Source organism: Leptodactylus fuscus, chromosome 6 (assembly GCF_031893055.1).
Source record: "Leptodactylus fuscus isolate aLepFus1 chromosome 6, aLepFus1.hap2, whole genome shotgun sequence".
Classification (NCBI taxonomy): Eukaryota; Metazoa; Chordata; class Amphibia; order Anura; family Leptodactylidae; genus Leptodactylus; species Leptodactylus fuscus.
In genome coordinates this window covers 61272571-61288664 of record NC_134270.1, presented here as the reverse complement: position 1 = coordinate 61288664, position 16094 = coordinate 61272571, and the positions used below count along the sequence as shown (strand labels likewise).

Here is a 16094-nt window from a genome sequence, read left to right as displayed (position 1 = left end):
AACAAAGGAGGAAAGCTGTTTATTTTTACTGCATGTGAATCCTCACACTTCTCACAGCTGAGGGATTATTACATTTATATGCAGCCTAAACAATCCTCTGTATGACAAACTATGAGGATTCCAGGCTGACAGTTTGTTACAATGTATCAGTGCAGATAAAACATATCAGAACAGGAGAGAGATTTACTGAGGTGTTTAGCCAACAAAGATGGACACAGCTTTAACAAACCTTCAGCTTTTTTGGTCAACCTATATATATAAAACTGAAGAGCCCCAATACTCACAACATCCAGCATATGCGGGATCCTCGTCCGAGCCATCGTGACACTGCACAACTCCATCACATACCATGATGTGGAATAAACACTGCAGACGGTTCTTACATACAAAATCCATGTAGCGAGTACACAGGGGCTCTGAAACAGATGTCACAAGTGTAAATTTACTGGTCCTATTAGTTGATGCTGAAGATAGTTATATACACAGAATTAAAGGGATTCTATCAATAAAACTTTTTTTTCTGCCTAATACGTAGGAATAGCCTTAAGAAAGGCTATTCGTCTCCTACCTTTACATGTCTTCTCCGCACCACCGTTGGGTAGAAATTCTGGTTTTCGTCTGTATGCAAATGAGTTCTCTCGTAGCACTGGGGACGTCCCCAATGCTGTGAGAGAACTCTCCAGCGTTGCCTCCATCTTTTTCACGAACGGGTCTTCTTCGCATCTTCTTCCGGGGGTTCGCTTCAAACTTCTAGGCCTCGGGCATAGGGCAAAGCAGACTGCGCATGCCCACCGGCCATAAGAAAATGGCTGCTTACACAGTATTGTAAGCAGCCATTGTCTTGTGGCCGGCAGGCATGCACAGTTGGCTGCCCAAGGCCTAGAAGTTTGAAGCCACCAGCGGAAGAAGACCCGTTCCTGAATAAGATGGAGGAGGCGCTGGAGAATTCTCTCACAGCATTGGGGACGTCCCGAGTGCTGTTTGAGCGCTGGGGCCCGCCCCCAGTGCTGCGAGAGAACTCATTTGCATACTGACGAAAACTGGACTATATACCGAACGGCGGCACAGAGAAGACATCTGAAGGTAGGAGACGAATAGCCTTTCTTAAGGCTATTCCAACGTGTTAGTCACAAAAAAATGTGTTTTAATGATAGGATCCCTTTAAGTGTTCCCTTTAGCTTAGCTCACAGGTGAAAAAAGCCTAGCTGATTTTGGCACTGATTTTTCAGCGTCGCTTTTTTTGGACGCTGTTTTTTGCATTGGACGCTGTTTTTGACGCTTTTTTCGGTCGCTGTTTTTTTTAAGCTTTTTTTTTTTGCACTACAAAAAAAGTACATGATAAAAAAACGCTAGCGGTTTCAGTCGCTGTTTTTGCCAAAACAGCTGCAAAAATAAGCGACCAAAAACCGCTAGTGGCTTTTTCAGTGCCCCATAGACTCCAATTAATTTTTTCAGGCGTTAAATGCCTGAAGAAAGGTCATGTCGCTTCTTTTTCTGCTAGCAGAAAAAAAAGCGAGCAATTCACATAGGGCTACATTTTATGGAGGCTGATTTTGAAGCGAAATCACCTGTCAAAATCAGCCTCCATGTCCCCGTGTGAACTAGCCCTTATTTTTTTGAGCAGTATATATGTAGAACAGTGTTCAGAAACATTAAATGAAGTGATGGCAAATGACCTGTTCAGTATGAGGTACATATAGCATTTGCTTCCAATGTTCATAGTGCTGTTTATCACAGGTTAATAATGCTAATTCAATAGCGATCAACATATCCAAAGACTATAAATAAGCAATACATTCCAATAAAGCACAGTGCCATAATGATACTACAGGTCAATATATCTATCTCGATGATCCTGACAATGTCCGTTCTAAATGACCAAATCAATGATGGGTATGAGCAGACAGAGACAATCCTGGTCAAAGATATTAGCATGTAAATAATGGCCACACCAAGAGATTCCATAATCACATAAATACAAGCAAGCTCATCCCCTTTACTTTCTGCAGTGGCTCCTCTTTCACTGCAATGACACCTCCCAGTTCTTCCCCCGATCCTATACAGTTTATTACAGTTACTGTTAGCTATTGCTTGTCTCACCGCCTTAGACTTCCACATAGGCTGGGCGCTGACAGGTAACCCCTGTAGAGGACTCTTATCCTGGCCGACCAACAATGACAATCAACCAGTCACAGCCTCAGTGTTCTACTTGTTCCTTTTCTTTTTCATACTGGTTTATTCGTGTAGTCAACCCCTCGATTTACTCGTTCTACCACGAAAGATGTTCACATAACAATTATACAAGAAACAAGCTATCCAGGGGGTGGAGTCACTCCACCCCCTGACGAATACTGCGTGCCAAAACAAACGTCCGGGTTCCCGGGCAGTAGGTGTCTCTCTCTGCTACGTGCAGTTGTCACACTATTAACATGGGTACGCTCTGTTATGCTCCATTGGGATGTTTTCATGTTGACTTTAAGTATTTTTCCTGAACATAGCTGTATCCCATGTTTTGTATTGCCAAGATTTTGCATGCACTTATGCCCTTTACCACTTGTACCTTTGCGATACAATACTTTGGACTATATTGATTCTGCACTTATGCATTATATTTATTAGAATCATAGTCCTTTTTATGGTGTGTCTTAGCACTAACAGGGATTTAATCCATCCTGGCATTTCTACTGACCCGTAGTTACTGTACATGTTATTTCTTCCTTGTATGTGCCTCCTGTATTAATGATGATAATATATTTAATAAACATTTTTTGTAAATTCTTACTAGAGCCCATTTTTTCTACCTCTTTAAATTATTACCGTATTTTTCGGACTATAAGACGCACCCAGGTTTTAGAGGAGAAAAATAGGGGAAAAAAAAATTTTCAGGCATAAAATGGTAAAATATTTAATGTATGGGAGTTGTAGTTTTGGAACAGCTGCAAGGCCACATTGACAGGTGACCCTGCAGCTGTACGGGGATGTATAGGGCGTTTTTTTTTTGTGGGGCCAGGTGTACTTTTTAGTTATACCATTTTGGGAAATGTTTATTGCTTAGATCACCTATTATTTAATTCAGAGGCAAAACAGAGAGAAAAACCCAGCGGTTTAGCACTTTTGATTTTGACGTTCACTGTACATAAAACTATTAGTAGACCGGGCATTTTCAGACACAGGGATACCTAATGTATATGTTTCACAGTAATGTTATACTTTTATATGTATTCTAGGGAAAGGAGGTGAACTTTTATTTATTTTATTATATTTTTTTTTTTTAAGTGTTTTTTTTTTTTTTTTTTTAACTATTTTATTATCCCCCGCCTAGGGGGCTTGAACCTGCAATCATTTGATTGCAAGTCCCATAGACGGCAATACAAGTGTATTGCCGTCTATGGGAGATTCTAGTGTCATGGACCAGCCGCGATAGTAATATATAGCTATGACAGGCCTGGGAGCCTTCATTAGGCTCCCGGCTGTCATCGGAACAGGTCGGCTCCTGCGGCCTCGCCGTGCAGGAGCCGGCCTGCATCACTAAAGGTATGGGGCCGGTGGGGACCGGCCCCGGGGCTAACTTTCACTGCCGGGACCTGCGGAGGAGGAGCGGATTTACAGCATGCCACCGCTGGTTTTCTTCAGCGGCAGGAGCGTGGCAATCTGCAGGCCCCGGCAGCTAAAACACTCCCCGGCATCTGCTGTAATAGACCGGCAGATGCCGGGGACTGTCTTAGCTGCCGGGGCCTGCAGATTGTCACGCTCCTGCCGCTGCAGAAAACCAGCGGTGGCAGTAGCGCGGCCATGCTGCAAATCCGCTCCTCCCCCCACATTCGGACTATAAGACGCACCCTAATTTTCCTCCGAAATTTTTGGGGAAAAAAGTGCGTCTTATAGTCCGAAAAATACGGTAAGTGTCATACTTACCTTTTGTTTGTTTGCTATGCATTCACATATAGCGCATTATTGATGTTTACAAAATGACCTTGTGCCATCACACCAGCACTTGGGTATGGGCATTAAGGAGTACCAAGACAGCATCGCCTTAATGCCCATGCTGGATAATGGAGACTGCTAAGAACTTCCTCCAATCACTAAAACATATTTAATTGATATTTTCACTATTTCCAGTCCAAGGACTCTGTACCCTCAAGAATGTCATCTGTCTACTTACTGACAAAATCCCCTCTTTGATCCTAAAAAGAATTCAAAGAAAAACTAAAACTCTAGCAACTAAAAACTCTTATATTGCAACTAGACCTCAGTGTTATTCAGTGATAGAGGAGACTACAAGGGGTTCGGTTATTATCAGGAAACCTCCTTAAGGACTTACCGCAGTTCTGTTCATCTTCTCCTTCTGAACAATCCTTCACACCATTACAATGTTTTCCAGATGGGATGCAGGTGCCATTTCTGCACTGGAATCCATTGCACTTCTTTTCTGGAGATCAATGCATTGATAAATTATTATTCTTTATTTACATATTTATATAGCACCATTAATATCATGTTGTTGTACATTAGTGAAGGGGTTTCTGAAAGAGTGAAAAGAGATTCTTTGTGGAGAGATTGCGGGAGGTTGGTGATGAATGGAGGGAACAGGTTGTGGGCAGCTTCATATGTCATAACTAATATTCTGAATTGAATTTGTTGAGCAATGGGTAGCATTGGCAGAGAAGAGAGGCAAATGATTAACAAGGGGAGATGTGGATTAATTGGGCAACAGAGTCAAAGATGGATTGGAGGGGGGCAAGATAGCTGGGTGGCCATAGGGAACGATGTTGCAATAGTTTAGATGGGAGATGATAAGGGAATCAATTAGAATTTTTGCAGATTCCAGGGTGAGGAAGGAGTGGATACGAGAAATGTTTGATGTGTAGGTGGAAAGAAGTAGTAATTTTGGATGTATGGCCTGAAACACAGAGCAGAATCATAAATTACAAAGAGGCATCAGATCAGGTCATCTGGTGTGAGAGTGGAGCCATCAACTGTAATAGATCAGATAGGTCAGGTAAGGGTCTAGGCGAGATAGTGATAACATAAACTTTGTTTTATCCAGGTTGAGTTTTAAGAAGCAGGAGGACAAGAAGTATTCTATAGCTGATAAGACACTCTAGAACTCTGAGTGTTAAGCCTGGTACAGAAAAATATATTTCAATATCATCATAATAGCAATGGTATTGGGTAGTGGGATTTTATGAGCTGTCCTAGGCTGAAGGTGTAGATGGAAAAGAGTAGGAGTCCTGGGACAGAGCCTTATGGGCACCTATAGAAAAGGGCCAAGGTGAAGACATAATGTGAGACTGGTGAGGTATGAGGAGATCCAGAAGAGGGCCATTCCAGTTATACAAAGAAATGAGAGAGTTTCTCAATGGTGGGCTTCAGCCTCAAGACATTTTGAGGCAAATGGGATTAATGAATTGGGGTGGAAGTATGACACAGACAATGGGTCGAGTCAAGAGATGGCTTTTAAAGGAATGGGGGTAATGATTGCACGTTTAAAGGTAGAGCGGAAGGTGCCAGAGGTTAGTGCCAAGTTGAAAAGGTGGGCTAGAGCAGGGAAAACTCTTTTAACAGACTTTGTGACATCTCTGGAGAGGAAATATCCGCACTCAGCTTCTTACCGCAGATGGTGTGGTCTTCATCTGAGCCGTCCTGGCAGTCAGAGTCGCCATCACAGACCCACCTCTGGGGGATGCAGTGACTATCATGACACTGGAAGCTGGAAGGTTCACAGGTATGTGATATGGCTATGGGTAAGAAGGTGGAGAGTATTACATGACATGGTTAAGATTGAAATGTACATATATCGTCTTGTCTATAAGTCCGATGTTGGCTCTAAGATCTCTTTCCTGGTTATTTAGTTTTGCTGGTAGGATGATTACTGGTCAGATTAAGCAGATTTTTGTTAGTGACAATACCTCTATAATACATGCTGTATAGGTTTTGGAGTGCCCTCTACACACTCGTTGGGGGTTATTTATCATCTGACCTTTTTTTTTGCTTCATTCTTCACAGGTGCCACTTTCTATAGACTAGTTTTACTGCGGTGTAGTAGGCTCACCTTTTTGTTAAATGTTCTGCACATGTTAATTTAGTTGAGCCTTTTGTGTACTTTGCCCCTTTTTAATGCTGTCTGAAATGATGGGCCTTTTTTTAAGCTGCCTATGCACTGGAGCGTATTTATGCCTTTTTTTACTCCTTTTTATGCGCAAGTCAGAAATACACAATCAAAAGGACCTAAACTTTGGCCATGCCCCCTGTCCCTGACAAAAAACAAAAGAGGCAAGGGCAGCATAACACCTGGAAAAAAGGCGCAAATGCATCATAAAGTACAGGAAAGAAAAAGACCGTGTTCCGCGTTGACAAAATTCATTATGCACCCAGGCAGAAATATTGGATTGCTACAAAACTTGGCATACAGTTGTGTCTTAGGGAGATATGTAAAGGATTACAAGTGTAATCTGACACAAAAGAGTATAAAAGCGCCTCCTCTGCTACCCTATTTATAGGCTCTCAGGGGCTACTTTTAGGTAGTGTTCCTCTTGGTGAGACATCTTTGTCAAGTTCACAGACTTTGAGAGGCATAATTGTACTAAGAGAAGCAAGATGGTTGTTTTGTCAAACTTCCCGCCATTTAAGCAATTCTGACCTAGCTGTTAGGAGGTGTTGGAAACAGTAGTTATGTTAAGGAATGCACACATGGCGAACAGGCTCCAGATGGCCCAGACAGACCACCAATAGAGAGGATCTTTTGATTTGCCAACAAGCATGAGCTGCTCACTCAGTTCTCTTGTCAAACAGGTTGGCACCTTTATTACACACCCCTGTCTCTGACCAGACCATTTCCAGGTGCTTATCTCCTAAACTTCTTCTAGTGATAACTGCCATCAGACAAAATATAATTTATTAACTCTTTGAATTTGCTGTGAATTTGGAGGTCTATATCAGAAAAAGGGAGCTCCAACCACCATAAAGTTATATAATAAAATTAGCACAGGATGATGTTAAAATGTAGAGAATTACTTTGGGGATAGAGGAACAAAGATTTGTAATTAAAAATACAGAATCCCCGCAAAGAGATTGAAGAGATCTATATCTACCTGTACAGTTGGCCTCATCAGACCAATCCCTGCAGTCATTGTCCCCATCACAGACCCATGACTGTCGGATACACATCCCAGAGCTGCAGTTAAATTCATCTTCTTTACACTGATGTGCCTCTGAGAAGAGAGAGAGTATAAGACATAGCAGAGATAGAGCTATCATTGCCAAAGACAAAACTGATCTTATCTAACCATGTCCACCACTAGCTCCATCCATGAATGTAATGGCTGGCCTTTTATCATTTACCCCGAAGCCTTATTCACATTTTACAGACGTGTAATGCACATGATAATCACGGACAGTACTCCAGCCTGCTCATTTTTGGGTTGTGTGCTGTCTGTGGTTGATCCATTTCCACCTCTTTTTTTTTCCCCATGAGTACCTTTTTGTTCCACTGTGTCAAGACTTGTTTGGTGAACATTTTTTAAATGTACTTAAAGTGGTATCTGGTCAAAAAATATTATTTTAAAAAGGTCTGTCGGTGCTATTAATGGGTTCAAAAGTGCACCCAAATACCTTTATAAGTGTTTTGAGTGATTTCTGGGTTTCTCTGGGAGCTCCTGGCATCCTAAGCATTTGTTTACATGGTGAAGCTTCCTGCTATTTAGCTTCCACACTACCACTATCTCACACTTCCTCTCTCACTCTCTATCCCGCCCACTACTAGTCCTACCCAACTGACTAATTCAGTCTGCCCCCATCGTATCATACTTGCCTATCTTCCTCTTCAGACAGGAATGGCTGTTCCTTTTTTCCAGTCTCTTGACGGTACGCAGGCTGCAGATGTCTGCGCAGTAGAGATGGCACCACTGATGGCGCGCATTCAATCTCTACTGTTCATGTGCCAGAGGTACCTCCACATTGCGCAAGTGCCAATAGTGTGAAAGTAGGCAGAGGAGCCATTCCCACACCGGAAGACATGTAAGTATGATGGGGTGAAGGGGGTTCTAGTACTAGTGATGTTCTGTTTGTTTCATGGAGCGTCACTGGATAATTAGAAAGTGTCCCTGGGGTAGTCACAGGCCAGGCATATAGGTAATTATAGATTTTTTTTTTTAAACAAAGTAAATCAGAAGTTAGGTGGGGAGGGGGGAGTAAGGGGGGTTAGTTTAGGGGTTTTGAGCTTATCCCGGACAACCCCTTTAATTAACTCTTAACTTTCTTTTAATAGAAAAAGAGCTGGTAAGTTCCCACCTGCAATGATCTGAGCATTACAGGGAGAGTATGTTATGTAGGTCTTACAAAAAGGGATGCAGGTGTCACTTTGTATAAAATTCTAGTAGTGGAAGTAGAGTCCCAACCCAGTTCTGTATGTCTGTTCTGTCATGAACTGCTGCTCAAACACCCAACTGTGTTTTCAACTAGTGATATTTCAGGTTGTTGTATATCTAAGTGCTGAAATCCTGCGATCTCAGCTTTTATGTGATATCAGAACCATTTTTCTAGGTGGCATAAAACTAGAGATACAGCCATTTCAAGTTACTGTAACATCCACCCGCTACATATTGGCAATACAAAAGTATAGGGCTTTTTCCTGGTAATAGCTTAGAGAGTTGCTAGGGAGAATTTTAAGGCATGTTTTCTATTAAAATTAAGTTTGATAGGTTAATTAGATATATTACAAAAATGTTCATCAAACTCCCTCCCCTCAAAGATGCTGTTATTTTCACTGACCCCTAGACGTGCATTGATGTGATGAATCCACATCAATGAAAAAACTAACATAATTCCCATTTCCTTCTTATCACATATGCACAATCTAACAACGAAGAGGGTGTCTGAATAAATATACTGGAATGAATGGATACATATTCTACCTGTGAAAAATGAGGATAGCAAATTGTGAATGAGGCCTAAGGATATGTTCACACCGCTTACTTTCCATGCTGATTTCAATTTCCCACAGACAAAAAATATAGCACCCTCTACTGCTTGTTCTTGGTGTGGTTTCTGCACACAAACAGTGTGAAAACTGTGAAGGATTTATTAGCCCCATTGAATGTTTTTACATACATATCCACTGCAGTGCAAACTGAAAATCCATAGCAGAAATCCCAGGGTCAGCCTCAGATTTCTGCAACTGTTTCTTTTAAATTAGAGATTGATTTTTCAGCCTCAAAAATCAGCTTTGTGAACAAACCACAACCAAACACGATACCAAAGCAACTTAAACCTCTCTTGATAGTTTGTTACAATAGGTCAGCAAAGGTAAAATGTATAAATGTAATATCAGTTCACAGAGGATTGTCTAGACCGGATTCAACTGTAAGAAATCTCATTTGTCTGAAAGATTAGGTCAGAGTGAGTTTACAATTGCTGACAGTAGAGATCTTGACAATTATGAGGCATGGAAACAAAAGTATATTAGAAAAATGAAGAAACTTTGTTGTTATATTGGCTTAGCTTTATAAATCTAGGAGAGGACAAGGAGTTTCAAGGGAATGTCACCAACCCAGACAGATAAATAAAGTCAACTAAATCAAACTGGTGTTTTCAGGGGCATAACTTGAGGGAGTGCAGTCGCACTGGGGCCCAGGAACCTTAGGGGCCCATAAGCACTGGCATTAGTACTGAGATTGCAGCTTCCATCTTGCCCATAAACCAAGGAGACCCACAGATTCACCTAACTACACTAAGGTTGATTGAACTCCTTAGCACCCGTAACCATCACTATCGAGAATTCGCAGAATGGATGAGGTAGGGGGGCCCCGGACAAAAGATTGCACCAGGGCCCACATGACTTTAGTAATGCCCTTGTGAATCAGTGCCTCTGTTACTGAGACATTGCTGTTTTTGTCAATATGCATATAAGTTCTTTGGTGAAACGAGGGCATTGCCATTGTTCCAAAAAGGTAAGTAGCAACATACTCGTTTGCATATTGACAATTAAAACTGCAATATCTCGATACAATGTTTCACAAGGGGAAAACAATGTCTGATTAAGGTGACCCTAACTTATCTGTGGTTCTGGGTTGATACCCCTGTTCTGGTGGAGTCCTCATTTAAGGATACAAATGGACTAACTGGCTGCTAGTCATGTTTCCCTATGTTTAAGAGGGTACACGGATGTTATATATGAAAAGTCTTACATTTGTGAAGCCTTCTTTATCGTATTTCATAGTTAAGGCTGATATATTTAAGATCAATTTTCATACATTTGCCACTCACCGCAATGACTCTCATCACTGTTATCTCCACAGTCGTCTTCCAGGTCACATTTATAAGACAGAGGGATGCAGGTTCCTGATTCCTGACACCGGAACAATGTGTCTGGATCACATGCTGTCGTGGCTGAGAAGGTAGAACACAAAGAATCAGCAAGCATTGATTACACAAATACATGAGAAATGTGAAACTATATACAGCACCTTATACTTGCAGATGGCCGTCTCTGTATGTGCTGTGAAGATAAATACAGAACACAAGAGAGAGGATGGGTGCTGGGCAGATGGATACTATCTATTGTATCCTGTTATAAGCCATTAAAGGCTGGAGAAAGGTTGACAAGGACAGATGGATGTAATCTACTGTCCAAGGTAACCAGACATTTAAGGCTGAAGAGAGTCAGACTGTAGAACAGGTGAATACAATCCATTATCGGCCTTCTAAGATTGGGGAGAGACTAATTTTAGTGTTACTTTTTGTACAAAGACTCAATTAGGGAGAAAGGCAACCTATAAGTATTAGCTATATTAGTTGCATTCTGTTATATGCAGTGCCTATACTCCATGGTGCTGGACTCCCAATGGCATCAGAAGAATAGATACAATATATAGAAAGGAAAGAGCAGACTGGATGTAATAAAGATGTGTAGACTCACGGCAGTCTCTCTCGTCGCTCATGTCTCCACAGTCGTTGTCATTATCACACTGCCAAATGCTGTTGATGCAGTTCCCATTGGAGCAGCGATACTGACTGGGGAGACAGGAATTCTCTGCAGTACCCAAAGAAAAAAGACACACATATCATTCCTGAAACACCGCATGTATGAATTGACTATGTATAGTCATTATCTAGGTTAGAAGAATCTTGTGTACCCTATATATTTTTCACAATTCCAGTGAATTAGAATGATATATATTTGTGATATATGTTTGATATTCTTTACACGTGTATTATGCAATACATCTGCACGGGCCCGAAGAGTGGGTGAGCTGCTTTGTACTGTTATGGTCGCAAATGATAGACCATGAATTGCACATCGATCATGGTGGCAGCACATGTCTGGAGGTACGTGACTGGTTCGACCTTTGCTTCCAGACATGTTCAGTATTGCTCGGTGTTCTGACTATTTGAGTGGCTATCAGGACTTAACTGCACATGTCTGAGCATTGCCTGTTGTTACCTGGTAACTCATTTTAGGTGTGTAAACCCTTTATATCATTATACTTCAGTGGAATTGTGTGAACTTTATAGGGCAGGGGTCCTCAAACTTTTTAAACAGTGGGCCGGAGGCAGAGCAGATCGCACAGACATCGGGAGCGGTGCCCTCCAATAGGTAAAGTGAAGTGCGCTCCATGGCCTGGCCTGAGCTCCCCAGGAGCTTCATTATAAATGCACGCCTGCCGGCGTTGTCGGCGGGGCCAGACAGAAGTGCTTGGCGGGCCGCAGTTTGAGGACCCCTGTTATAGGGTATACAAGCACAATATGGTGCAGTGCACAGCTCTAGGAATCTCTAGTCACTGTCACTGGTTAATGTTTATGTGTTATTTAATCCAGTTTCAGCGTTTTTTATGTTTGCTCCATAAGTGCACATCCATGATCAGAGACTCCAGCTGCATTGTCTGAGTCTGTGGTGGTCTGTAATGCACAGTTATTAACAGTAACTCAGGCTGCTGCTCTTATACTGCCCTATGCTCTGCTTGTTCAGAATGGCTGCTGTGGATAAGCACAAGCTCAACAGGAAGCCAATGAAAGCAGAGACGATTCTTATTATGGGGTAGATAACCATAGATTATGGAAATTGTTGTACCTAGACTGCAATAAGGGTTCACAGTAAAAGGGAAAAAACTTAGCACATTTGTTTTTTAACCAGAGTAAATCCATTTGGAGTATATGTATATTTATTCACATGTTTTACAGCTTTGTAGCTTTTTCTCTTGAGACCATGGTACATTTTACCCTCAGAAATCTCCAGATAACTCCTAGGTCTTACCATTTTTGACACAGGTTTTGTTTTTCAGCTGATAACCATGTGGACATTCACACTGAGTCTCCCCAGAAGAAAAAGCCTCCTCCTTCACTCCCTCCGGACATCTGCAAACTCTGCTGTTGTTGGCCTTGGGCAGACACAGGAGACGGCAAGAGCTGGAAGTGCAAGCGTTTACTCCTGGGTAGGGACAAATAAGACAGATGTCTCAGAAACCATCAGTGTGGGTGAGATATTTACTTGTTTGTTTTGATGTAGTATGTGTATATGTCAGATCACATTTCTGCTAGGTGCTATTGTAAACAACCTGCAAACATGCCCTAAAAATTATGCAAATGTGGTATAAGGTTACATGCACACCACCATGTGTATGTGCCAGGTACGAGGGTGAGCAGCACAGACAGCACATGGATGACCTGTCCTGAGTTTTGCCCCAGGCTTACTACCCCATACACAGACTGTGATAACGCATGGGTTTGTTTGTGCTAGCAGTGAAAAATATGGATAGCACAGTAACAATGCGTAAGGTCCGTCATGTGCATGAAACCTTATAAAGGATGTTGTATGCACATAGTGACAGTACTGCTTAGGATGTCTCATACTAGTGACAAGGTGTCCTAAATTGGACATAAGAAGATATTTAGGTTGTGTTACGTTACCAATCCATTTTCCCTTATAAAAAATCTTCATGTCCATCACTCCAGACAATCGACCAATCAGAACCTCTGTCTGAGCTCCATTGTACTTAGAGGCCCTGAAGATGCTCAGTTGCGACCAGTCATCCCAGTAGATTTGATTCTATCAGTGTAAAAAAAAGGAGACATTAACGATAAAGATAGACCAATAGACAAATACGGAGGTATCAGAGCTGACCAGACATCTTACAATAGGTAAATCTGCTGAAGGGAACAAAAACCAATGAAAAGTCATTGGAAAAACATTTTCCATGACTTTTCATTGTTCTTTTCTGGTCTTCTGTACTAATATATCATGCTTCAGCAGTTTATCCAATAGCCACTGACAGATTTGTGATATTGGATCATTTTAATCTATTAATAAATGCCAATGTCTAATATTTTGACCAATTTGTTTCATTTGCTTTTCTTTATCTACTTTTTGGAATTGTGTGAAAATCGGATATAGTTTTAGGTCAGATTTATGCAGAAATATAGAAATTCTGAAGGGTTTGGAAACTTTTAAGCACCGCTGTAAATAGATGGATAGATATTTTATCCCTAAAGGAAATTATAATGTTACACAATAAAAAAAACACAGAAAACACCACAACACTGAAAGATAATACATACATATACCACAATAAAAATAAATAAAATAAAATCTATAAGTATATAAAAGTAACTGTTGTTGTAATGTACTTGCTGATGGTGCCCATCCTATACCTATCCTTAAAGTGAACCTGTCAGGTTGATATGGGAAACGGGGAACACTACAAGTATATAAACAAAATTTTACCAAGAGCCAAAAATATTTTATACAATATGAAAAATAAAAATTTATTATTGCATCACATGATACAAAAATTCTACTAAAATACTCAAATCAAAAAGAGGATGTGATGGCTTTAAATCTGCCTAAAATCCTTCTCTTTTTCAAGCAATTCTGCAAACAGCCAGTTTGTAAGCCCATTCCTTGCATGTTACATCAGAGATACATGGTAGTCGCCTAGAGTCCTAGCTTTGCAAGCAGGGACCAACAAAATGTTTACAATAAAACAGCCATGAGCTGCAGATGGAAATTCAAATAAAAAGGAGCCCAAATAATCCCGCATAAATACTCTGCATACACCTTAAAAAGAATGCATCACCATATTGTTATCCTATTAAAAGCAAATCAATCTGTGAAATACAGCATTTAGTAACATCATTGTCATGACCACAGACAGCAACAATTTAGAGCCAACTCAATGAGGTTGATTGGAAAGTTTTCTGGACATGCTCTGTGCAGAGAGGTGAAGGAGATAAGTTGTGCCTTCCTCAAAAGGGGTTATACAGTTTTTGAGATTGATGGTGTATACTAAGGATAGACCATCGATATTAAATCTGTGGGAATCTGACACCAGGCCCTGCGCAGATCGCTGGTACCAAGGCAACGCAAGATAGTAGACTTCAATGGGTACCAGTGATCTGCAGGGGTCCCAGGTGTCATTCCCACTCAGATATTTCTAAGGATAGGGCATCAATCTTCAGATGTCTACTTTAATTTTTGCAAGTGCTATCTTACATCCTTCATTGTCACCAAACCAGAGCCATTTTCACACAATAAATCAGACTAAGGCTGGGTCCTAACATCAATATTTTTTTAATTTTTTTTTTAAAGCAGAGACCGGGTGCTGGTGTGAACCCGCCTAGCCAGGGCCTCTGAGCCTTTAGCTATGACCCTAATTTTTTTTTTTTTGTAGATTGTGAGCCCCACAGAGCTCACAATGAACATTTTTCCCTATCAGTATGTCTTTTTTTGGAATATGGGATGGAAATCCATGCTGACATGGGGAGAACATACAAACTCCTTGCAGATGGTTTTTTGCCCTTGGTGGGATTTGAACACCATGACTCCAGCGCTGCAAGGCTGCAGTGCTAACCACTGAGCCACCGTGTGGCCCCCTCTAACATCAATATTTTAAGGGCACATATTACTAAATCTATCAGAATACTCATTTGCCACAAACTACCATCCTTATTTACATAATGACCCAAACTCAGTGATCTGCTTCTTTCCAGCTGTCACCTAATGTTATCTTTTAACAGGAACAATAACACCAATAATGCTCACAGAATTTCTTAAGCTACCTGGTAATGTGAAGACCCCATTGTTTGGCTTACCTTGAACACCGCTATTGCATATGGATGGGGTAGATTATCCAAGACCACCTGCCTCTGCTGGCCATTGAAGTCGATCCTCTCTATCCGATCCATGTAGGCCTCAGTCCAATAAATCCAGCTGTCGTCCACACAAATGCCATTGGGCCATTTGATGCCATCAGAAACCAGGTGTGCAACTCCTGATCCATCCATCTCACTCTTGTAGATTCCATGCCGCTCGTCTCCCCAGTCCGTCCAGAACATGAGTCTGAAAACAGCAACATGGAGATCATTCAGTGATAGTTCCATCCAGAAAAATATATGGCTGTGTAAGGCTAATGCACCAAATAGTGGGTCGCAGGAAAAAAGTGCTGCAAGAAAAAAAACACAGCAGCAACGCATTTTAGGGAAAAAGCTGGTGTGTCCTTATTTATAATTGACATACTGAGATTTCCAAACCGCAACGGCCTAAAGGAGTTTTACCATGGAAATATTTAAATTTGAAGACAATTAAAAGTTAAACATTTTTGCGCATACAAATGATTAATAATGTTGCTGAATTTTCAAGATTTTCTCTTATCTAATCCATATTTTCAAAGTTTTAGAAATTTTAAAATTTAATAATTAATAATATTTGAAAAAATGTTTAGCTTTTAATTCATTATCTACAAATTCTCTGTCTTCAGCTTCTCTTTTTCTGTCGGGTAGTGTTCAAAAAAAGAAAAGAAGATGAAGGTGGAGAAGAGCCAGAAAAGGAGGACGTCACTGGAAGAAGAAAGAAGAGGAAGGAGGGACCGAAGATGACGTCGGATCATGCACGACCGCCCAGCGTGCACGCTAAGGTATGATTTACATATATGTTTTTATAGTTTTATTTTAAAACGGGCGGGGGGGGGTTAAAATTAGATTAGCCTTTTTAAAGGCTATTCACGCATATATGGGGCTCATACAGCATAATTTTGCTTATAGAGCCCCTTTAAATATGGATAAGTTCATTGGAAAATCCCTTTAAGGCCAAGGCACCACAGGAC

General features: G+C 41.0%; 1 protein-coding gene across 1 annotated transcript in view; it reads right to left on the bottom strand.

Annotated features, from left to right (window-relative positions):
* The window catches only part of SORL1 (sortilin related receptor 1), a 79702-nt gene that overhangs the window by 25145 nt on the left and 38463 nt on the right, over positions 1 to 16094 (bottom strand). The window contains exons 20-28 of the mRNA XM_075280066.1: positions 15085 to 15331; positions 12904 to 13042; positions 12251 to 12424; positions 10916 to 11029; positions 10264 to 10386; positions 7092 to 7211; positions 5613 to 5738; positions 4322 to 4429; positions 285 to 416 (exon numbers count right to left, since the gene is read on the bottom strand). Coding sequence (XP_075136167.1) covers positions 285 to 416; positions 4322 to 4429; positions 5613 to 5738; positions 7092 to 7211; positions 10264 to 10386; positions 10916 to 11029; positions 12251 to 12424; positions 12904 to 13042; positions 15085 to 15331 — 1283 coding nt within the window. The remainder of the gene's footprint in view (positions 1 to 284; positions 417 to 4321; positions 4430 to 5612; positions 5739 to 7091; positions 7212 to 10263; positions 10387 to 10915; positions 11030 to 12250; positions 12425 to 12903; positions 13043 to 15084; positions 15332 to 16094) is intronic.